Source organism: Dipodomys ordii, unplaced genomic scaffold, assembly GCF_000151885.1.
Source record: "Dipodomys ordii isolate 6190 unplaced genomic scaffold, Dord_2.0 Scaffold198, whole genome shotgun sequence".
NCBI classification, from domain to species: domain Eukaryota; kingdom Metazoa; phylum Chordata; class Mammalia; order Rodentia; family Heteromyidae; genus Dipodomys; species Dipodomys ordii.
The window spans coordinates 64,433-87,778 of NW_012267414.1; the positions used below are offsets into that span (position 1 = coordinate 64,433).

The 23,346-nt window shown below is 37.1% G+C and overlaps 1 protein-coding gene across 1 annotated transcript in view; it reads left to right on the forward strand.

Moving 5' to 3' along the window:
* Intu (inturned planar cell polarity protein) overlaps positions 1-23,346 on the forward strand; it is a gene marked incomplete at its 5' end in the record, with an annotated part of 52,226 nt that overhangs the window by 8,764 nt on the left and 20,116 nt on the right. Inside the window, 6 exons of the mRNA XM_013034870.1 lie at positions 2,549-2,749; positions 8,123-8,241; positions 12,239-12,328; positions 14,924-15,001; positions 16,856-17,045; positions 19,773-19,826. Coding sequence (XP_012890324.1) covers positions 2,549-2,749; positions 8,123-8,241; positions 12,239-12,328; positions 14,924-15,001; positions 16,856-17,045; positions 19,773-19,826 — 732 coding nt within the window. The remainder of the gene's footprint in view (positions 1-2,548; positions 2,750-8,122; positions 8,242-12,238; positions 12,329-14,923; positions 15,002-16,855; positions 17,046-19,772; positions 19,827-23,346) is intronic.

The window sequence follows — 23,346 nt, forward strand, 5'->3', positions numbered from 1 at the left end:
GATACTCTAAATATCAACATTTTATATTATAAATTACATTTTAAGATACTCAATGCATTTTGAAAGTTCTTTTCCTTTTAATAGGAATACTCTTTTCAATGTTCTCTTACTTGGAAGGTAGACCTTATATGCTTTAAGTAGGTTAGAGGATCCATCAGACAGTGAAAGGATGAAGTAGTTTTCAGATTCGATAACATGAATAAAATCCTTGATATCTCAGAATCATGTATCTGCTTTGATATTCTGTAATAAGATCCATTATGAAATTCCCTGTTTTCTAAAAAATAAGATTTCTTACATTCACTATCTTCTCTGAAATACACCACCATACATTTCCACTAACTTTGTAAATTTAGATATCTTTAGAAAGTTAAAATGAACAATGGAATAACGGATAGCTACGGACAAGCAATGACTACAGATGGCTAAGCGGATATAGGTAGAGACAGGGTGGTGTTGGAAATATTAGCCCTTAGAAACCAATTCGCCATTATCCTCTTTAGTCCCTAGGTGTTAGGAGAGGACTTGGTTGGGACAAGGTACTAAGGTACCTCAAGAGACTTAGCAGCTAGTAAAAAATAAGTAACAAAGAACTGTAGCATTTTCACAGCTGAACCAGCCTTCCCCAGATAAAGTGGCTACATATCAGAGTTCTTCATTTCTTGCCTATGTCAGTTGCAGTACAGGTGGACTGACAATTTTGCCAGAACTCAACCACGTTTATATTTACTATAAAATTACATTATACTTACATTTAATTAATGATTGCAGATTCATTTGTATATAAACATAACATAAGAAAGAAAGAAATAGCTGAGTGCTGGTGAGTCAGGCCTGTAAACATAGCTACTCAGGAGGCTAAGATCTGAGGATTATGGTTCAAAGCCAGCCCCGGCAGGAAAGTCTGTGAGACTCTTATCTACAGTAAACCACCAGAAAACTGGAAGTGGGGCTGTGGCTCAAGTGATAGAGCGCCAGCTTTGAGCTGAAGAGCTGAGGAACAGCGCCCAGGCCCAGAAAACAAGCCCCAAAACCCACCAAAAAAAGAAAAAAGAAAAGAAAGAAATTATGGTTTGACTATTTTGGGCATATCTTCAGTAAATATACAAAAGCAACTATGTATTTGCTATTGGTCCATGTCCTACTTTAAAGAAAGATAGGCATTTTGCAATAGTATATGTGGTTGTATTTTTTATACAGTGTAACTTTAAAGTGCCACAGCTTTATGCCACAGCTCTACTTCTGGCTTTTGTTAGGTGGGTAGTTAATTGGAGATGAGTTTCACACAGACCTTCCTGCACTGGCTTCTCTTTGTACTGTGATCCTGACTTCTTAGCTTCCTGAATAGCTAGGATTATAGGTGTGAGCTACTGGCACCCAGTTAGGAGATTACTTTAAGAATGGAAGAAGAACTGAGTTAAATTTATGCATTGAGAAACTATATTGTACTCCAAAATGGCATTGCTTCCCTAATACAATTTTGAAGATACTTTGTTTATGTACAACTTCAGAATATAATCCCATCATGGGTAAATACCATTAAATCTATTATTTTAGAAAGATGTATATTATAAAGGTAATGCATCTATAGTATTATATTTTGGAAACCACAAAAAAGTAACTAAGGAACAAATTTCTCCAGTACTCAACTACTATAATATTTTAGTGTACTTTATTATGATATTATTTTCTGTGTATAAACATTTGTTAGTTTTGCTAGATTGGGTGTTATAACTGTGTCTTTCTCAAAAACGAGCACCTGTGTTTAGGTAATGAATGGCTAATAACCATATAGAATTTAGACTTCTTAACTAGAAACCAAAATAGACCATGTTTTCCTTTTGTATTGTGGAAAGGGGGTTTTCTGTTACAGCCATGTCCCCGAGGCCCTGTAAGTAGAACTAGATGGAGCCAGGAGTAAAATCGGGGAGGGGACTGATGCTCCCATCTAGCAGGCCGCCTGCTAAATGTATTACCTCTACCTTTCGGCAGTGGGAAAATGGACGTATTCTTACCAATCTTACGATTAGGGTACAAAGCTAAAACTATGTTGATAGAACTGACCGTTTATCTTAAGGCTATGGTCCAGGACCTATTGTGTTGACAGGTTTTACCATCATTGGTCTTCACTGTAAAGGACCACAAAGAATGTCTGAGAAAATACTTGGAGTACCCCATTTGAAAAGAAAGTAAAATCTGGTTGTGTGAAGTTGATCTTGATCCTTTGTCTCTTCATTTTATCTCTTTCAGTTGACTCAGTGCTATCAGTATAATAATGTAGTATAACTTGAATACATTCTCACTTCATACTAAATTCTGATCTTTTCATGGCATTTCTTGTTTTTGTAGTCAATAGTTAAGAATAAATAAATTACTCCCCAGTAAAGTTTTATACTGGTCAGACACTGTGCAAGAAGCTAGATACAAGTATAAACCGGTGGAACATATAACCTCTCCTATCAGGATTCTTTGCTCTAGAATGACTTATCCATACAGTGTACACCTTCTTTGAAAAATGCAGCCAATTTTGCCTCCTCTAATTTTTAAGGTGAAACTGACATTTGAAAATGCATATGCTGTGAAAAAGGAAACTATCCAACCAAGAAAGAAAAAGACACAGACAAACACAAGTGATTTAGTGAAGCTCTTCTGGGGAGAGGAGGTTGACAGCATCCAGACTCCTCCACATTCTCCACACATCATCATGTATCTCACACTGCATCTTGACTCGGAAACCTCAAAGGAAGAGGTGAGTGTGTGCTTGAAAGTGGAAGGTAAAAAGTAAGGACCTTTTGTAGTCTTTTCAGTAAATGTAGGCATGTTTTAGTTTGATTTAGGGAAGAATTAAAGCGAGTTACCTATTTTCAGACTTATTCCTTGTGTATTTTATTTATGAATGTTTCACACAACAAATGTTTTTTTAAACATAAGTGAATTAACTATTTAGTTGTTTCAAGCAGTAGGAAAAAGAGAAAGAAGATACTATTGCAGTATCTTCTAGCTTACAAGCTAAGCTCCTGTTACCCTGTACTCTTGTTATCCTGAACTCCTTTTTTGATTAGTCTTTATTGAGGTATTGCTTTTTATATATTAAACTAAACTGTGTTAAATGGACAATTTGTTGAGTTTTGACAAATAAGTACAAATATAGTTGTGTAAACGTCATGAAAGGTTCTCACATTTTGTAATCAGTTACCTCTTGCCGTTTATGTTTTACATATTTTTAATTCATATCTCAGTGTTTATTAAACAAGTGTGTCTGGTGTGGTATTAGATTATATGCCTTTGTTTTTTGAGGGGGGGGCAGTCCTGGGACTTCAACTCAGGGCCTGAATGCTGTCCCTGAGCCTCTTTGTGTTCAAGGCTAGCGCTCTATCACTTGAGCCACAGCACCATTTCTGGCTTTTTCTGAGCACTTTATTGAAGATAAGAATCTCACAGACTTTTTATGCCTGGGCTAGCTTCTAATTGCGATCCTCAAATCTCAGTCACCAGAGTAGCTAGGATTACAGGCATGAGCCACCAGCACCTGCCTAGATTTTATGTCTTTTTAGTCATAAATAAGAAAATAATCTAGCAGGGCCCTGGAGGATCACACCTGTAATCCTAGTTATGCGGGAGATGGAGATCAGAAGATTGAGATTTGAAGCCAATCCATGAGATTCTTATCTCCAGTTACCACTCAGAAAGGCCTAAATAGAATCCTAAAATTTGAATAGAAACCACATCTACAGAGATTTTTGAGCTTAAAGAACAAAGCTGTGGAGATATTATGCTACCAGACCTTGAAATATACCACAAAGCTAAATATAACTAAAATAACATGAGTTTGACATAAAACAGACACCTAGATGACCAAGAGAACAGAATAGAGTCCAGATATATCTTTATGCATTTAGAGCAACATAGGAGACAAGAAAATGGGGAAAGGACAGTCTCTTCAATAAATAGTGTTGGAACAATGACACGTCTACACAAGTTACAAATATCAATTTAAAAAGTTTAAACAAACACATTTCTCAGATTTTGAAATAATATTTCTTTGTCTTTAGAGTTCTATCATTGAAGTCAGTCTGTCATTTTTTTTTGTCATGAAAAAGTCCCAGCAAAGTCTTCTTTCCACTAGGCCTGTCCTCTGGCAACCAAAGACCACTATAGGAAAATGGGTTCATTTAAGATTTAAACCAAAGACGTTTCTTTGTCTTTTTTTGGGGGGCTGGGGGTCCGGTCGTGGGGCCTGAACTCTGGGCCTGGGTGCTGTCCCTCAGCTCTTCAGCTCAAGCCTAGCGCTCTACCACTTGAGCCACAGTGCCACTTCCGGCTTTTTTCTTTTTGCTTATGTGGTGCTGAGGAATCAAACCCAGGGCCTCAGGCATGCAAGGCAAGCGCTCTACCACTGAGCCACCTTCCCAACCCCATTTTCTTATGTCTTTTTGAGGATCTTTGTCTGAACTTACTGCTTGATTTTTATCTTGGAAGTCTGATATTTGTAAAGTGGGAATGCTCTCTAGCATTCTCGGTCTTGTACTTCAATTTCTGCCCCCTAACCAAGGGGCACTTTAGCATTGCCTGAGGATCTGGTCTCAGTTTACTGTAGTGGCACTCGTGGTACCAGTGGTACATGGTGGCTCAGCTTGCCACTAGCCCAGCATTCTGTTGAAGCTATCGTAAGCATCAACCCTTAGGATATTCCTATCTCTGTCCTTTTGCTCAGCATGCAGAACTCCTAGCTGAATCCCAGCTTCTTTTGTAGTGATGGATGAGGAGGGTGGAAGAATATGTAGAGGATGCCTTAGAAACCTCAGTACTTCTTGCATGCCATCAGTTCAACTAGCCAGGAAGCTATTTTTACAATAGAAAGCTCTCTCAAAGCATTTAGTCTAATATAATTCTCTGAGCAAAAGCGAGATCTGAAAAACGTTTAACTATTCTGAATTTTTTAAGCCTCTATTCCCTACATTTCCTGTGTGGTTCATCTGTCAATGAATGGTTCATATATAATGAATTATTACATGGCAAAAAATGAATGTACTATGTTTTTAAAATCATTTTCTTTGTTCTGAGCAACATATTGAGACCAAGAATTAATCATTCTTATTTCTTGTGTGTAATAGTGGCCCCTTATATCTCTAAAACAAGTGACACTTAGGAATTTATTATATAAAACATCAACAAATGTCAAGGATAACATCCAGCATTATTCCAGGTTGCTTTGGAGTAGGGCACTGCTAAGTAAGGCCTTTTGTCATCCTTGCCTCTTTCTCCCTGGGGAAGTGTGAACAGGTTTTTGTCTCTTCTAGCTATGTAATTAGGAAAGGCTTTTTATTCTTATAAAACAGAGTGGAGGCTGCTGCAAATGCATACTACTAACAAGTGCTTAAAAATGCAGCTAGTTAAATTGGGTAATAACTGAAGAGGATGCCAGGTCTTTAATACTAAGGGTTTGTGATTAGTATAGAGACCTATTAAAATGGTCTCTTTTACTAGTCATACTACTCCTCAATGCAATGTCATAGGGTCATTTTGTTTGAGCTTTTTTTTTTAAATGAGAATCTTGAAATACTTTTCATTCTGCTTTTTTATGACATTATGTATTTGGTAAAAACTTGGCATTTTTTAGCTACAAGATGTAGACTATAAGGACCGTAAACTAAGAGATTTGAAAAACTAATGACAGATTGTTTGAAATGGTGTTTGATGTTGCAGCTAAACCAGTGTGAAAGTACTTATTAATAAGCATTTAAATTTATGTGTTAGATAGACAAAGCAGAAGACCTTAATTGATGTTTGACTTAATTTCTAAGGATAAAATAATGTTTTGTTACAGTGGAAATATTATAAGAAAGTTTGAGCTGGATGCCAGTGGGCTCACGCCTGTCATCCTAGCTACTCAGGAGGCTGAGATCTGAGGATCGTGGTTCAAAGCCAGCCACAGCATCACTTCCAGCTTTTTCTGTTTATGTGGTACTGAGGAATCGAACCCAGGGCTTCATGTATGCTAGGCAAGCACTCTACCACTAAGCCACACTTTTAGTCCCAAAGCAGCTATTTCTAGTTTATCATTATTTATATTTGTCCAGTTGTAAAAATTCCAGTATATGGGGGCTGGGAAGGTGGCTCAGTGGTAGAGCGCCTGCCTTGTATGCTTGAGACCCTGGGTTCGATTCCTCAGCACCACATAAGCAGAAAAAAAAAGCCGGAAGTGGTGCTATGGCTCAAGTGGTAGCGTGCATGACCGGACCCCCTCCCCCCAAAAAAAATTCCAGTATATGGTCATCATGTTAGTAATGATTTCTAACACAAATCATTATCTTCTAACACAAGATAAACTGTAGAGAGAATCAAGGAGATAGGATAATGCTTGAGGAGATCAGGCTTGTGACTGTTAATCTGTGAGGAACTGAAAGCCACTCTGAATCATTCCTGGTTTCCAACCAGATGTTTTTATTTTGCTTGTTTTTGAGTTGCCTTGTGAGAAATTTAGATGTTGCCTAATTAGCAGCAAAAAGTGAGAAATACAATGGCTCATATTTTTGTGTTTGAAAAGTATTAAGATGGACTGGAGGTGTGGCTCAAGTGGTACACTGACATCTGTGAGTAGAAAGCCAAGTGAGAGCATTAGGCCATCAGTTGAAGTCCCAGTACTGGTGTGTGCGTGGACACGCGTGCATGCGCGCGCACACACACTTATTAAAAATACTAGCACACTGCACATCCTGAGCGATTTATTATTTTATGTATGTATGTATGTATGTTGGTTGGTTGTGGGTATTGAACTCTGGGCCTAGGTGCTGTCTCTGAGCTCTTCAGCTCAAGGCTAACACTCTACCACTTAAGCCACAGCTCCATTTCCAGTTTTCTGATGGTAAATTGGAGGTAAGAGTCTTATGGACTTGCCCCAGCTGGCTTGGAACAATGATGTTCAGATCTCAGCCTTTTAAGTAGGATTACAGGTCTTAGCCACTGGAGCCCAGCCTTATTAGTTTATTTTAATCAGCTGTTTGTATCCTTGGAATATACTGTTCTTGAAAATAGAGAAACACGTCACATTCTTTTTTTTTCTTTTTTTTTTTTTGTCGGTTGTGGGGCTTGAACTCTGGGCCTGGGTGCTGTCCCTCAGCTCTTCAGCTCCAGGTGAGCACTCTACCACTTGAGCCACAGCGCCACTTCTGGTTTTCTGGTGGTTACTTGGACTTTCCAGGTCAGACTGGCTTTGAACCTCGATCCTCACAGCGCAGCCTCCTGAGTGGCTAGGATTACAAGTGTGAGCCACCAGCGCCCAGCTGCACATTCTTAAAATAAAAACCATTTGTGGATTATCTTACTGACTAGAATAAAATATACTCTCCTTTAACATTTGAATTCAAATTAATTTGTAGTATGCAAATGCTTTCAAATTTAAGAAGGGTAAGATTATAAAACATCACCATATGCTTTCTATTTATACTACTTTATTGTTGCATTCTCACTTTGCAAGTATAATTGCAGTTTTGTCTTAAATTTAAATACATATTTTATGATTTTATCCCAAATGAAGAAATGATCTTTTATAAGCCAGTTGAAGGAATTTGTATTTGAAGACTCCTGATAGTTCCATGTGGTATATAGAGTTCTATTAACTGTAGGTAATAAGAATACATACAGAATGAAATGTAATGAAAGATTAAGAATAGAAATTGTTAACAGTGATTAAAGTTTAAAAGACTTAGAAATTGTAATTTCAAATAATCAGTATCCTAATTAGTATATATTTTAGTTATATGACCAATTGGCAGTTTCTGACTTATTTTCAAATATAGTTTTAATTTAATTTTATTTATTACCTAGAGAGAAGGAGGATTTTATAGCGGCACAAAATGGAATGGTAAATCTGACCCCAAAGCCTAAGTAGACACACTGGCAAATGGGTTGTTTTTAAATGCTAATTTAAAAATGGGTTGTTTTTAAATGCTAATTTAAAGATTCAAGGCATGCTTCTTCCATGGGTATAAAACCTCACTGAAATTGAAAAGATTATCTTTTCTGTTCTTAATACAGAATCTGAACTTGCCACAACAAAAATAATAGTTGGAAATTTTGATGTAGAGAGAGTTCATCATTTATATTTCCTTTCATTTAACAGCAGGAAATTCTGTATCATTATCCAAAGTCTGAAGCATCTCAGAAACTAAAAAATGTGAGAGGGATTTTTCTCACACTCTGTGACATGCTGGAAAATGTAACCGGGACACAAGTTACCAGGTAATCATTAATTTCTATTTAGTTCTTTTCTTGAGTGTATCTGGTTCTGAAGTGCTGCATATACTGGTATCTATAATGTATAGGTATCTGTATTGATGGGATATCTGCAGATATTTTGTTCATTGGCATTATGCCCAGAGTCATCTACTTGATTTATATAGTAGATTTTTCAATACAGCTATAGAGCAGGGTGTTTGGGCGCATTTTAATGAATAGTGTTTTAAGTTCTTCATAGGGCTGGGAAGATAGCTCAGTGGTAGAGCGCTTGCCTTGTATGTCTGAGGCCCTGGGTTCGATTCCTCAGCACCACATAAGCAAAAAAGAAAAAAGCCGGAAGTGGCGCTGTGGCCCAAGTGGTAGAGTGTTAGCCTTGAGCTGAAGAGCTGAGTGACGGCGCCCAGGCCCAGAGTTCAGGCCCCATGACCGGACCCAAAAAAATAATAATAACAAGTTCTTCATAAAAGTATTATCTTTTTTCAGCATGGAATTATGATTCCAGCTTCTTCGTGTTTTTACTGTGATTGTTACTTCGTTAGACAATGCTTTTGTAGTTGGCAAGAATGACTAAATCGTGATTTTTTTCACAGAAAATACTGTTTCCACAGAAGTGATAGAACAGTATAGTGTAGTATAGTGATAGAAAAATACAGTAATTACTTTAGGATATATATTCAGAATTTATTGTCCCCTGTAAGCAAAATTAATGTCAAATAATTTTTGTGTGTGTGTATAGGAGGGTACTAGAATTTGAACTCTGGGTCTACTGCTTTCTCGGCTTCTTGCTTATAGCTTATACTCAGAGCCATGCCTCCAGCTTTGCTTTTTGCTGGTTAATTGGAAAAAAAAAATCTCAATAGACTTTTTCTGCCAGTCTGGCTTGGAATTACAGTCTTGGTTGGTCTCAGCCTCCTGAGTAGCTAGGATTATAGGCAAGAGCCACTAGCGCTTGGCTGCAAATTCAAATTTTAAACATTAGGGCTGGAGATGTAATTCACTTCTAAAGCAGTTGTCTAGCATATATGAAGCTCTGGATATGATTACTAGCACTTAGGGGAAAAAGAAAAGAAAAGTACTAACATTGTATAGTTAGCTATAGAGCCAAACACCCATTCCAAATTGATTTATCAAGCCCCGACTGTAAAGTACCCTAATTAATTTGAGATGAGAGAATTCAATGCTTTTGATGTTTGTTTTTATAAAATCTTACTGATGAATTTTTTTCCTTAATATTTCATTACATTTGGAGCTTATAAAAATTTCAAATTTTAAGAGCCCTGTATTACTCATGAAATAATAAGTTGGAGTTTTAAGCCTGATTTTCCTTTTCCTACTTTCTCATAAATATTATACTATTACATTTTAAAAGGTAGTGTCTGTTAGAGAATAGGAAGAATTTGTTTTCTTAGATAAAAGTCATGCTTAAATCCATGAGTTTTAATGTGGTCATAAATAGAAATTAGTTCGCCTCATTTAGGGTATAAATTGCATTTATAAAAGCACTTTACCAGACCTCTTTTTATTTGTCTTTATATTTCATTTTACAATGCTGAAATCAAACTTGAGGCCTCACACTTTGCGGGGCAAATGCTATATACCACTGTGCTGTACCCCTAGTCCTGTTTTTCACATATGTGGGATGGGGAGGGGGTATGTGTGGTATGTGCGTGTGGCGTGTGCGTTCAGTCTGTCCTGGGGCTTGAACTCAGTGCCTGGGCACTATGCCTGTGCTTTCTAGCTCAAGGCCAGCACTCTGCCACTTGAGAGCCACAGCTCCATTCATGGACTTCCTGTCCCGGCTGGCTTTAAGCCAGTAACCTCAGCTCTCAGCCTCCTGAGTTGCTACAGGTATGAGCCACCTGAACCTGGCTTTCCCCCCCCCCCTTCCCTTTTTAAATGGTTTGTTGAGAAATAGAATTCATAAACATAAAATTCATAAAATCACAGATTTTAAAGGTGTACAAGTAATAATTTGATTTATATTCAGATATGTATAACTACCCCAAAGTCAATTTTAGAACAGTTTTATCACCTCAGAGAGAAATGCTGTGCCTTTTAGCTACCAGCTTGCTTAACTGTACCCTGTCCAAGCCCTATGCATGTATGAATGGAATCATATATGATTACTTGTGACTGTCTCCTACCATTTGCCATAGTATTTTTGAGGTGCAGGTCTCCTTTTAAAAGGCACCTTGTTTTATGTTTATGTAAAAAGCTACGTATGCAGCTAGCTCAGTAGTGTGGCAATGTGCTAGGCTCAATCCCTGGCACTGAGAAGGAAAAAATAAAATTGAATTTCTTCATGTAGGTTCTTTTTTATTTTATTTATTTATTTTTGTAGTTGTTGGTTGTGGGTCTTGAACTCTGGGCCCAGGCACTGTCCCTGAGCTCTTCAGCTTGAGGTGAGTGCTCTACCACTTGAGCCACAGCTCCACTTGAGGCTTTTTTGGGTAGTTTATTGGAGATAAAAGTCTCATGGCCTTTCCTGCCTGGGCTGGCTTTGAACCTCGATTCTCAGATCTCAACCTCCTGAGTAGCTAGGATTACATAGGTTAGCCACCAGGGCCTGGCTGCTCTTTTATAATACCTTATGGGATAGATAATTATCTTATTTAATATTTAGGTCTTGTTATTAGTGATGAGGTATGAGTTAAACATGTACAAACAGTAAAACCAGAGAAATAATTTTAAAGAAACAATAGATGTGATTTTTACTATTTTAGGGGCTCCTTAGCAATATGAATATCTTGGTGCATTCATACTTTTAAAAACCTTTGTAAAAATGTTAGGTGATATGACAAAATTAACGGGACTTAAGAAACAAAGAACTTCCACTCATCTGGTCGAACCACTACTAAATAACCCCATGCTGCTGATCACATGTATAGTATATATGTGTACACCGGAGGGAAACCAGGAAGACGACACAGAACTAGAGGGAATCAGGGAAAAACATACAACAGCGGGACCCATTAGCTGCACTGGACATTGACCAAAATGAACTAAGCAACTTAATGGCAGCAATGGGAGGGAGGAAACAAGTGGGAAAGAGGGAACAGCTGATGCTATGCAAAACAAAAGAAATGTACATACCACCCAATGTGGAAGAAATAACTGTATTGCAAAGCTCATAGAACTGATGAATGTTATAGACCGTGATAGACAATTTGCTCCAGGAAAGTTAGAATGTGTTTGTGACTTTAACTAAGCATCACTATCCCACAATACTGTGAAATTTGGGAAATTATATAATCATTTAATCAAAAAATTAAAAAAGGAAAAAAATTAAAAACCTTTGTAAAAGTATTCATTTTTAAATGAGTACATAAAATAGTAAAGAAAAACATTAAAAATAGTAATAAAGATGTTTGGTAATTCATACATATTTAAAAATCTATGCACTTACATTCTCTGTATTTCCATGATTCATTGTGTCTCTTTTGAGAACACATTAGCTTTTTGCTGCTTCATGACATGTACTCGACATAAATTGTGCAGGTGTAAAATACACAGTTTTATCAGTTTTGACCTAAGTATATGTTCCTCAAAACTATTCCATAGTTAACATACCCATTATTCCCAAGAGTTTCATTGAGAACATTCTTAATGTCTGAGTTATGTTTTGGTTACTTGTTTATATATTTAAATCCCAGAGTGGACTGTCACCTTCTGAGCTGGGATGGCATTCCTTTATCATGTCATATTCAAAAGTGAGCAAAGGTATAATATACCAACTGGTATGGAAACTTTCTTTTGAAGAAAACAATGAGTCTACTTTTACTTGGCCTATATTAATTTGGATTGTTTCTGTTTTTTAAAAATTTTAGAAAGTATTTTTGTTCTCATGTAATTCCCTACCTTTTCTTTGTGGCAGTTAGAAATTTGCATATTTAATATTGACTTTTAAAATCATACTGTTTAAGTCATGCCAAAGCTTACAAATAAGTTAACTTTATGACATTTAAATATAATCTAACTTCTTGAATTTATTTTTCCTTAGTTCATCCCTCCTTTTAAATGGGAAGCAAATTCATATAGCTTACTTGAAAGAATTTGACAAGTTGTTGTTAATTGGCCTACCTGCTGAAGAGTAAGTTGAGATTTTTATTTAATATAAGAAATATTGGTAACAAATCTGGTATCATTAAAATGGTGACATTTGATCAAAAGACAGACTACTAATGAGTGTTGTGATGTAACGCTATGTTGTGAAAGTGTAGTGGTTACCTATATTCATCTAGTATGAATAGGGTATAAAGATGCACCAAGGTTCCTCTGGACACACAGAGGCTATGGGCTATCTGTACACTTTTCTCTTTTGTGATACAGAGGTGGCTGATAGATGAGCTTGTCTTCTGCTCAGAATTTTAACAGTGTTTTAATACAGATTTTACATATTTTCAATTTACTACCGTTGTTGGAAAATTAAGGGTCAGCAGAAGGATATTTTGTCCAAGGTTGAAGGTCTTTAACAAAACATTGAGTATCTATAACTTCCCTAGTGATACATCTTAAACGATTACATCTTCCTCATAGCTTTTTTTCAAGTATTTTGAAATACATCTTATTTTTGTAGTTAGTAGTAGAGGCATGATTGACACTCATAATTAACTGACCATGGACTGGTCTGAACATGGACTGTATGAGGTGCTTTATTTTAATTAATCCCATTTAATTTTAACTATTAGCTCCAGATGTACTAGTGATTAGTGGCTCCATTTTACAAATGAGGAAAGTGAAACCAAAAGTAAAGCTTAGGAGTCAGATAATCAGCATGAGGTTGAAGTGGAAACTGAATCATAATGTGAGTTCTTCCTACTACATGGATTTTAAGAAAGGAAAGTGGACCAAAAACTTTCAAAAGAACAAAACCATCATCCAGCCAATCTGAGCTATTATATACCACTATTTTCTATTTGTTAACCAGATTTCTTTTTGTTATGTAATAGTAATTATCTATTTCTGCATAATAAACTATTTCAAAAAACTCTATTTAAACTGAAGAGGTAAACATTTATTATCTCATAGATGCTTAATGGCTCAGAAATCTAAGAGCAATGTTAAGTCGTTGTGGCTTTTGGTCTTGGAACCACGGTGGATTACACCCTCAGTTACTGCCTTGGTTCCTTGCCACAGATACCTCTTGTTAGAGCTACTTGGGTGTCCTTAAAACATGTCAGCTGGCTTCCCCCCAAAATCAAAGGGTCTAGAAGGGAAAGGGAAGTGGCAGGACCTTTTGAGTTCAGTCTTAGAAGTGATATACTGTATATACAGACAAGAAGCGAGTTGATAAGTTCTCAAGAAGAATTTCTTGAGAAAAGTACTTGAAGATGGCTGCAATAAAAAAAAAATACCAGAATTATGTTTTAAGCTGGGTGTCAGTGACTCACACCTATACTTTTAGCTATTCAGGAGGCTGATACCTGGAGGATTGAGATTTGAAGCTAGCTTGGGCAGAAACTCCATCTCCAATTAACCGGCACAAAACAGGATAGGCTCAGTTTGTAGAGTGCCTTGAGTAAGAAAACTAAGCAAGCTCCAGAGGCCAGTGGCTCACGCCTGTCATCCTAGCTACTCAGGAGGCTGAGATCTGAGGATTGCGGTTCAAAGCCAGTCTGGGCAGGAAAGTCCTTGAGGCTCTTAAATAAACCACCAGAAAACTGGAAGTGGCGCTGTGAGACAAGTAGTAGGGTGCTCACATTGAGCTAAAGAACTGAGGGACAGCACCCAGGTCCAGAGTTAAAACCCATGACCAACAGGAAAAGAAAAACAACAAGCATGAGGCCAAGTTCAAGCCCCCATACTGGAAAAAAAAAGTTTTTATGTTTTGAAGGCTTAATTTTGATAAAAGAGATACAATTATATATGTGGGTTTCAAAAATTTTAACATGAAGGGCTAATGGTGCTTAGACACCCACCTGCTGTATGTGGCACTCTGTCTGTGAATGGATTATAATGGACTGTGGTAGGCGGCTGCTGGATACCAGTGAGTTGGAATATGAAGAACTAGGTAATTGAAAGTATGAGTTTATAAGAATTAGAGAATAGGGGCTGCGAAGGTGGCTCAGTGGTAGAGCACTTGTCTTGCATGCCAGAGGCCCTGGGTTCGATTCCTCAGTACCACATAAGCAAAAAGCAAAAAGCCAGAAGTGGCGCTGTGGCTCAAGTAGTAGAGCGCTAGCCTTGAGCTGAACAGCTGAGGGACAGCGCCCAGGCCCAGAATTCAGGCCCCATGACCGGACAAAAAAAAAAAAAAAACCCAAAAAACAATAAAATCTTAAAAAAAAAAAGAATTAGAGAATATCCAGTATAAAATAATTCAGGAAATAATGGCAGCGGAAAACATTTGTCTTAAGACTTTTTTGTAGTAATCCAAAAGACAAGAGAAGAAACAAACAAAAAACCCATTAGGAGCACAGGAAGTTAGAGAAGGAAAGGAAGGAACCAGCCACAGCTGGTAGACAGTTTGTTAAATTTACACGTTGAACTTATGCTAGAGTTTACCTATTTGATTCTTGCTAGAAACCTAAATCTGGAGCTAAAGGTGATCAAGTACTAATGTAATAAGCAATGGTTTTCCACAGTTTGACTCATAATTGACATATAGACCTTATATATAGTCTTTTAGATATATATCATTGTGATTATGCTATAAATAAAAAAGGCACATTTTTGGTCTTCCTAGAGTTCCTCTTCCCCAACTAAGGAATATGATAGAAGATGTTTCCCAAACCTTAAAATTTATGTATGCTTCTTTAGATGGGTAAGTATTTCTTTGAACTAATCTCAAAGGTTTTTTCTTTCTGTTTTTGTGCCAATCCTGGGGATTGAACTCCGGGCCTCGGTGCAGTCCCTGAGCTTGTTTGCTCAAGACTAATGCTTAACTACTTGAGTTACAGCTTCACTTCCAGTGTTTTGGTGGTTAATTGGAGATAAGAGTCTCATGTACTTTGCTATCTGTGGCTTCACATTAGCATCCTCAGATCTCAGCCTTCTGATTAGCTTCAATTACAGGCAAGAGCCACTGGCTTCAAAGTGGTTTTGAATATATGATTTTATACTGCCTTCTGCACTTTATAGTACTTTTAGTTGTTTGGCTATCCTTTTCATCCTTATAACTTTCATATTTTACTACTGTACTGGGTTTTCTCTTATAATGTGAAACAGTTTTTCACTTAGTCCATCCCCCCCCCTTTTTTTTGGTCAGTCATGGGGCTTGAACTCTGGGTCAGTGCGCTGTCCCTGTGCCCCTCAGCTCAATGCAAGTGCTCTACCACTTGAGCCACAGCATCACTTCCAGTTTTCTAGTGGTTTATTGGAGATAGGAGTCTCTTGGGGACTTTCCTGCCTGAGTTGGCTTTGAACTGTGATCTTCAGATCTCAGCCTCCTGAGTAGTTAGGATTACAAGCGTGAGCCACAGGCGCGCAGCTGTTCTTTTCCTTTTTCCTGTTTTTTTTTTTTAATTTGGTCTCACTCATATTACTTTAGTAAAAACTTTTCGTGAAAAATACCATTCTTGATGCTATATTATAATATATACTGATATAATATATGCTGCTTTATTTCTGTAGGGACAAAGGTTAAGTATTTTTGTATAATATAGAAAGAAGAGTAAAATTTTAAGTGACCTTGTTTTTCTGTTTGAGAACATTACTAAATTTACTATCATAAAATATTTCTTTCAAAGTTTTTAGCTAAAAGAAATCTATTGACTAGTTTCATTAAGATACACTTATTAAGCTACAAATCTATTGACTAGTTTCATGTGTATTCTTCCCTATATTTTCTGACCAATATGAACATAATGCTCTTTTTTTATACAGCTAATCCATATTACATGTTTTTCTGCTTCTTGCTTTTGTAACCTTATAATATGATGCATATTTCTGTATGTAAAGGAATAAGTCTGAAGTAATTGTTAAACATTTGAACATACAGAATTTGGGTATTTGTTGGATGAAGCAGTGAACATTATTTTGGAATGTTATTATTGTATGTACTAGTTACTGTATCATGTAGGGAACCATTCAAATTAATAGTTACAGTTAATGCTCTGTTTCATATGGTGAAATCCTAGCATTCAGTAGCTCTCTTTTCCTCCCCTTCCTCGCTCTTCTCTCTCTTTAATAATAATGCCTACAATTGAGGGAAAGAATAATTTAGCTCCTTATTTTGTAATTACTTCTACACTAGTAATGAGTGTGGTAAGAAAGAATACTTATTATATACAAGGTAGTTTGCTTATGTTTGATTGTCTTAACTCCAGAGTTACAGAAATTCAGAGACAGATTAGGTTATTTGTCCTATGAGAATGATCTAATAAGGACAATATTAAGATTCAAAGTCAAATGTGTACTATTACAAAGTCCAATCTTTTTATTATTCTGTTGCTTGAAAGACAATAGAAATTTCAAATGACAATGAAAGGAAAGAAAGAAAGTGAGAAGTAACAGATAGGGTGAACTTCTAAAGACTCTCTCCTCAGTAACAGTGTAACAGTGAGTGTGGACATGAGGGACAAAGAGAGTCTAGAAGTTAGGAAAGAGCCAATCTCCTTAGGAGCACACAAAAATGACCACCATAGGTTATTCTAACTTACAGCTCTTATTTTTTCAGCGCCTTTTGCCAGGTTGAGAACATACCTTGTTTGGATCATTTTTTCTACTTGTTCTTTCAAAGAGCACTTCAGCAGGCTAAGCTACATTCCAGTGTCTATCCCAGTGCTCAACAGTATGATGTTTCTAGTTCAGTACTTCTAGACAACCTCCCTGGAGTTCAGTGGCTCGTACTTCCACAGGAAATCAAGGTAATCTTAGGTGATAAATAAGAATCAGAACCATTGCCTTTACTTTCTTTTATTTTCCTTAGGCTTTTTGTAATTGTTGGGAGTATGGGTAAGAATTAATAAGGCAGTTGAGCTGGGCAGTGGTGGCTTGTGCCTGTTTTCCTAGCTACTCGGGGCTGAGATCTGAGGATCATGATTTGAAGCCATCTGGCACAGTAAAGTTGGTGAGACTCCTATCTCCAGTAAACGCCTCAGAAAAAGCCAGAAGTGACTGTGGCTCAAGCAATAGACACTAGCCTTGAGCAAAAAAAAGCTCAAAGACAGCACCTAGGCCTTGAGTTCAATCCTTAGGACCAGCACATTTTTTTTTAAACAGGGTTGGGGGACAATTGGTTAATGAGGTTGAAAGTCCAATGGAGTAAACTCAGCAAATGACTTTTTTTTAATTTTTGCCAGTCCTTGGGCTTGAACTCAGGGCCTGAGTACTGTCTCTGAGCTTCTTTTGCTCAAGGCTAGTGTTCTACCACTTTAGCCACAGCACCACTTCCAGCTTTTTTTGTGTATGTGGTACTGAGGAATTGAACCCAGGGCTTCATGCATGCTAGGCAAGCACTCTACCACTAAGCCACATTCCCAGCCCCAGAAGATTCTTTATAAATCAAAATTGGGTCTTTATTTTTATTTTGTACTTAAACTTTGTCTAAACTCACTTCTTTCAGAAATCATAATTAAATTGTATATCTTAGTATAAAATGTTATGACTTTGATTTTTATAATGTAAAGTCAGAAACGAGGGTTTGGTTTTTCTTGTCAGTTGTAGGACTTGAACTTAGGTTCAAGGAACTGTCCCTGACCTTTTTTGCTCAAGGCTATTGCTCTACCACTGAGACACGGTTTTCTGGTGCTTAGTTGGAGATGAGTCTCACAGATTTTCTTGAACAGGCTAGCTTTCAACCACAATCTTCAGATCTTAGCCTCCTTAGTATCTAGAATTACAGGCAAGAGTCACTAGCACCCAGCTTCAGAATTATGTGTACAGAATGATTAACAAATAGTGTTAATGAAAAAACTGGTGTAATGAAATAGCTAGTTACTAATAGCAAAATAATTCATTATTTTTCTCTTTTTCTTATTCTGGTGCCGGGTATTAAATCCTGGGTCTCTTAAATATATTCAACCACTAATCTACACTAGCAAGCCAGCAAAATCATGGTTTTTGTGGTTGTTGTTGTTTTATGGTACTGAGTATCAAACCCAGAGCGTTGTATCTGCTAGACAAGCACTTTTCCACTGTACTCAGCGCTAGCAAAAGCATTCTTTACACAACTATATGTATTTAACTTTAATGAATTTTATAAATCCAGTATAATTTTTGAAGATATAATAAATTTTCAGCAGTGTGGCATATAATGTAATCTGTTTAGTGACAGCATTTTTGTCAGTCTTAAATGAAACACTAATCAGGCGCCGGTGGCTCATGCCTCTAATCCTAGCTACTCAGGAAGCTGAGATCTGAGGATTGTGGTTCAAAGCCAGCCCAGTTCAAGCCCCACAACCAACAAAAAAATAAAAAAAAATAGAAGGCCCTTTGCTCCAAGCCTGCCTCATGCCCATTCTAGGATCTTTTTGCCTTGGAGAAGCACGGGATCTTCAGAGTCACTTCTTAGGTGAGAAGATGCCAGTTCATGAGACTGCCATTCCAGTTGGCAGTTACTCAAGCTCTTGTCTGTCTGAGAATCTCTTCATTAAAGACACCTCTTTCTTCAAAATAGATAGTTTTTGCTTTCCATAATAGTAAGTGTGCTCGTTTTTAAGGATAATGTCTTTAGAATTTAGATACATTAATATTAAAATATGATCTGCTTCAGAAGTTCAAGACATTTAAAAGTGGATATATACATATATAGTATATATTATTTTTATTGTAAAGATACTGTACAGAGGGGTTAGTTACATGAATAAGGTAATGAGTACATTTCCTATCGATCATTGTTACCTCCTCTTTTGTTTTTCCCCTACCATCCCTTCCTTCTCCACCTCCCCAACCCCTCCCTCCCAAATTGTGAAGTTCATTTCCAACATAGTTATCTTGTACATCTCATTGTTACAATGGGTCAACCTGTATCCTTATTTGAGCATTTTATTATTTCCCTTCCTTTCCCCAAGTTAGAAAAATGTATACACAAGATGCAGAGCACCAGAATCAAATATAGTGAAAACGGGTTATACCATGGGGGAAGAACATACAAAAGAAACAGAAAAATCACATGGTACATTATAAATACATTAAAAACAACAAATATATATTAATTTATATTTTTTGTTGGCTGTGGGGCTTGAACTCAGGCCTGGGTGTTGACTTTTAGCTCCTTTGCTCAAGGCTGGCAAGCATTCTGTCACTTTGAGCTACAGTACTACTTCTTGTTTTCTGGTGGTTAACTGGAGATGAGAGTCTCATAGCTTTTCCTCTGGGCTGGCTTTGAATTGCTATTCTCAGGTCTCAGCCTCCTGAGTAGCTAGGATGACAGGCACCAGCTGTCAGCATCAGGCAAAAGTGTATCTATTTTGGTCATAAATTTCATCTGAATGCTGTGCCTCATATTTGGATATCTTTCTTATTGGAGACTTTTCTTAATTTAACACAGTTTGGAGATCCTCATATCTCAGCTTCTTGAATAGCTAGGATTATATGTGTGAGCCTGCACTGCCCAGATATTAAACAATGTTCATATAATATTTTTTCTTTAGATGGAATTAGACACAGCATTAAGTGACCTGGAGGCTGCAGACTTTTCAGAACTGGTAAGAGGAGGAGGGTTTTTAAGAAATTCTCAGTACTGAGGTGTTTTTTTTTTAATTAACTTAATTGTACCTAGAAGGTTTTTATCATATTTACAACTTGTATATAGCATATTTGAATCAAATTTACTCTGTTTTTTTTTTCTTAACCACTTCTCCACCTATCCCCTCTTTAACTTGTTGGGAGTATTGTGTTCTTTCACGCATATATATGTAATTTAACTATATTCCATGGGTTTTCCCCCAATAGTTCCCCTTTCACAATCATGCTGCTTGTTTTTAAGATTACATGCTGCACATTAACAAAAACGTGATATTTGTCTTTCTGAGATTATCTTGCTTAGCTTATCTCATTTAATATAATGTTCTCCTGTATTCATTTCTTAACAAATGACATAATTTCATTTTTTCTTTATGGCTGAATAGTACTTGATTGTTACATATACCATGTTTTCTTTATCCAGTCATCATTTGTTAGAAACCTAGGCTAGTTCCATATCTTGGTTATTGTACGTAGTACTGTTATAAGCATTGTATGCAAGTGTCTTCCTTATATGTTGGTCTACATTGTTTTGAGTAGTATATAGCAGAATAATACACAAATTCTATTTTTACTTTCTTGAAAAACCTCTATACCAATTTTTGTACTAGCTGGATTAATTTATATTCCTATCCACAGTGTATAAAGATTTCTTTTCTCCACACCCTCACTAGCATTTGTTGTTGCTTGTTTTCTTGATAATAACCTTTATGAAAAGTATGAGACAGAATTTCAGTGCCACTTTGATTTGCATTTCCTTTATGACTAAGGATGCTGAATATTTCTTCTGTTTATTACTCACTTGAACCTTTTAAGAACAATTTGAATTAGTTTGCACATTTTTATTTTAATTTTATCAGGGTGATGTACAGAATGGTTACAGTTATTATTAGTCAGGTAATGAATACATTTCTTCCTTTCCTCCCTTCCTCCTTCCCTCCCTTGCTCTTTCTCCTTTCTCTCTCTTTCTCCCTCCCTTCCCCTCTCTTTATCTCTTCCTTTCTCTCCCTTTCTTTCTTTTTCTCTTTTCTTCTTTCTCTTTCTTCCTTTCTTCCTTTCTTCCTTTCTTTCTTTCTTTCTTTCTTTCTTTCTTTCTTTCTTTCTTTCTTTCTTTCTTTCTTTCTTTCTTTCTTTCTTTCTTTCTCTTTCTTTCTTTCTTTCTGCTTAAACTCAGGACCTTTGTACTGTCCTGAGCTTATTTTGCTCAAGGCTAGCACTCTGCCACTTGAGCCATAATGCCACTTCTGGCTTTTTCTGTTTATGTGGTACTGAGGAATAGAACACAGGGTTTAATGCATGCTAGGCAAGCATTCTACCACTAAGCCACATTCCCAGCCCCGAGTACATTTTGTTTTGAACAGTGTCACCTCCTCCCCCATTTTGTCTCAGATTTTCCTCTCCCGAAGTTGGATAGTTCATTTCCAATATAGTATCTAGTGAGTATTTCTGCTGAATTGGTTCATCTTTTGTCTCCCTGTTTCTGTGCTTCCCCTTCCCCTCCTCAGATCCAATAATGTATATACAAAAGGTACAGAAATAAGAAATCAGTGACAAAAAGGAATAAAACAAAGGAACAAAAGAAGAAAAAATAATGGTTTCCATTTCTTGGAGTTCATTTTGATAAGCATAATTTTATATGGTCACATGCACATAGCCATTGAGCCATGTGATCCTCTCCTAAGAGTATCCTCCTTTGTTCTGACTATATGAAAGTTTAGAGTGATGTTTAATTAATCATGTCCAAATGTAATTATTTGTCTTTTACTGTCCATTGGATTTAATTGTATATTTATGGATGTATTCTAGTTATTACAAATGAGGGAAGCTGGAAGTGGTACTGTGGCTCAAGGGGTAGAGCGCTTGCCTTGAGCTGAAGAGTGCAGGGACAGCGCCTAAGCCCAGAGTTCAAGCCCCAGGACCGACCAAAAAAAAAAGAAAACAGTAGGAATTAACAAATGAGGGAAACTATGAGGCCTGTGTTTCTTTGGGTCTGGCTTACTTTGCTTAATGTAATTTTTTTCCTAGTCTTTCCATTTCCTCATGAATGGAGCAGAGTCATTCTTTCTGAAGGAAAGTTTGCACATTTATTAACTGGATTGTTTCTTATGCCTTTAACATTTTTTAACTCTTTTTATATTATGGTTAGTAATCCTTTGTCTGTTGAAATAGCTTACAAAGATTTCTCCTGTGAGGGTTTTTTCTTTTTTTTTGCCAGTGCCTGGGCACTGGTCCCTGAGCTGCTTTTGCTAAAATTGAACTCTCTACCACTTTAGCCACAGCACCACTTTTGGCCTTTTCTGTTTATGTGGTATTGAGGAATGGAACCCAGGGCTTCATGCATGCTAGGCAAGCACTCTACCACTAAGCCACATTCCCATTCCGTGAGTTGTCTCTTGATTCTGGAAATTATTTCCTTTGACATGCAGAAGCTTTTTAGTTTGATTCAATGCTGTTTGTCAGTAATTGGAATCCTATTTAGAAAGCAATTCTTTATGCCTTTATTGTTAAGTTTTTACCTTATGTTTCCCTGTATTAGATTTAATTTCAATGTTAACATCTAGATCTTCCATCCATTTTGAATAGATTTTTATACAGGGTGAACAGTAGGAATCTAACTTAATTTTTTTTTTTTTGATAGTGAGGCTTGAACTCAGGGCCTGAGCACTATCCCTGAGCTCTTTTGCTCAAGGCTAGCACTCTTCCACTTTAGGCTATAGCTCCACTTCTGGTTTTCTGGTGGTCAATTGGAGATAGGAGTTTCATGGACTTTACTCCTTGGGCTAGCTTTGAACTCAGATCTCAGCCTCATAATAGAATTATAGGCACAAGCCACTAATGCCCAACTAATTTAGTTCTTACATATGTGAATATTCAGTTTTTCTAACATCATTTGTTGAAGAGACTTTTATCCAACATATGTTTGAGGGACTTTGTGGGGGAGGGGGGTCCTGAACTCAGGGCCTGGGTGCAAACTGAGCATCTTTGTGTTCAAAGACAGCCCTCGTCCACTTGAGCCATAGAGCCACCTCTGGCTTTTGTTTTTGCTTTTTTTGGTTGTGGGGCCTAAACTCTGGGCCTGGGCGCTGTTCCTCAGCTCTTCAGCTCAAGGCTAGTGCCCTACCACTTGAGCCTCAATGCCACTTCTGGCTTTTTTCTGTGTATGTGGTGCTGAGGAATGGAACCCAGGGCCTCATACATGTGAGGCAAGCACTCGACCACTGAGCCACCTTCCCAACCCAGCTTTTTTAGAGTAGTTTATTGGAGATAAGAGTCTCTTGGGAACTTTTGAACCGCGATCCTCAGATCTCAGCCTCTTGAGTAGCTAGGATTTCAGGCGTGAGCCGCTAGTGCCCAGCTCTAGGGACTTTTGACAAAAATCAGCTTGTTGTAGCATTGTGGCGTATTTCTGGATCTTCTCTACTACTGGTCTGCCTGTTCATTTTTTTGCTACTTTATGCTTGTTTTGTTTCTATGGCAGTGTAA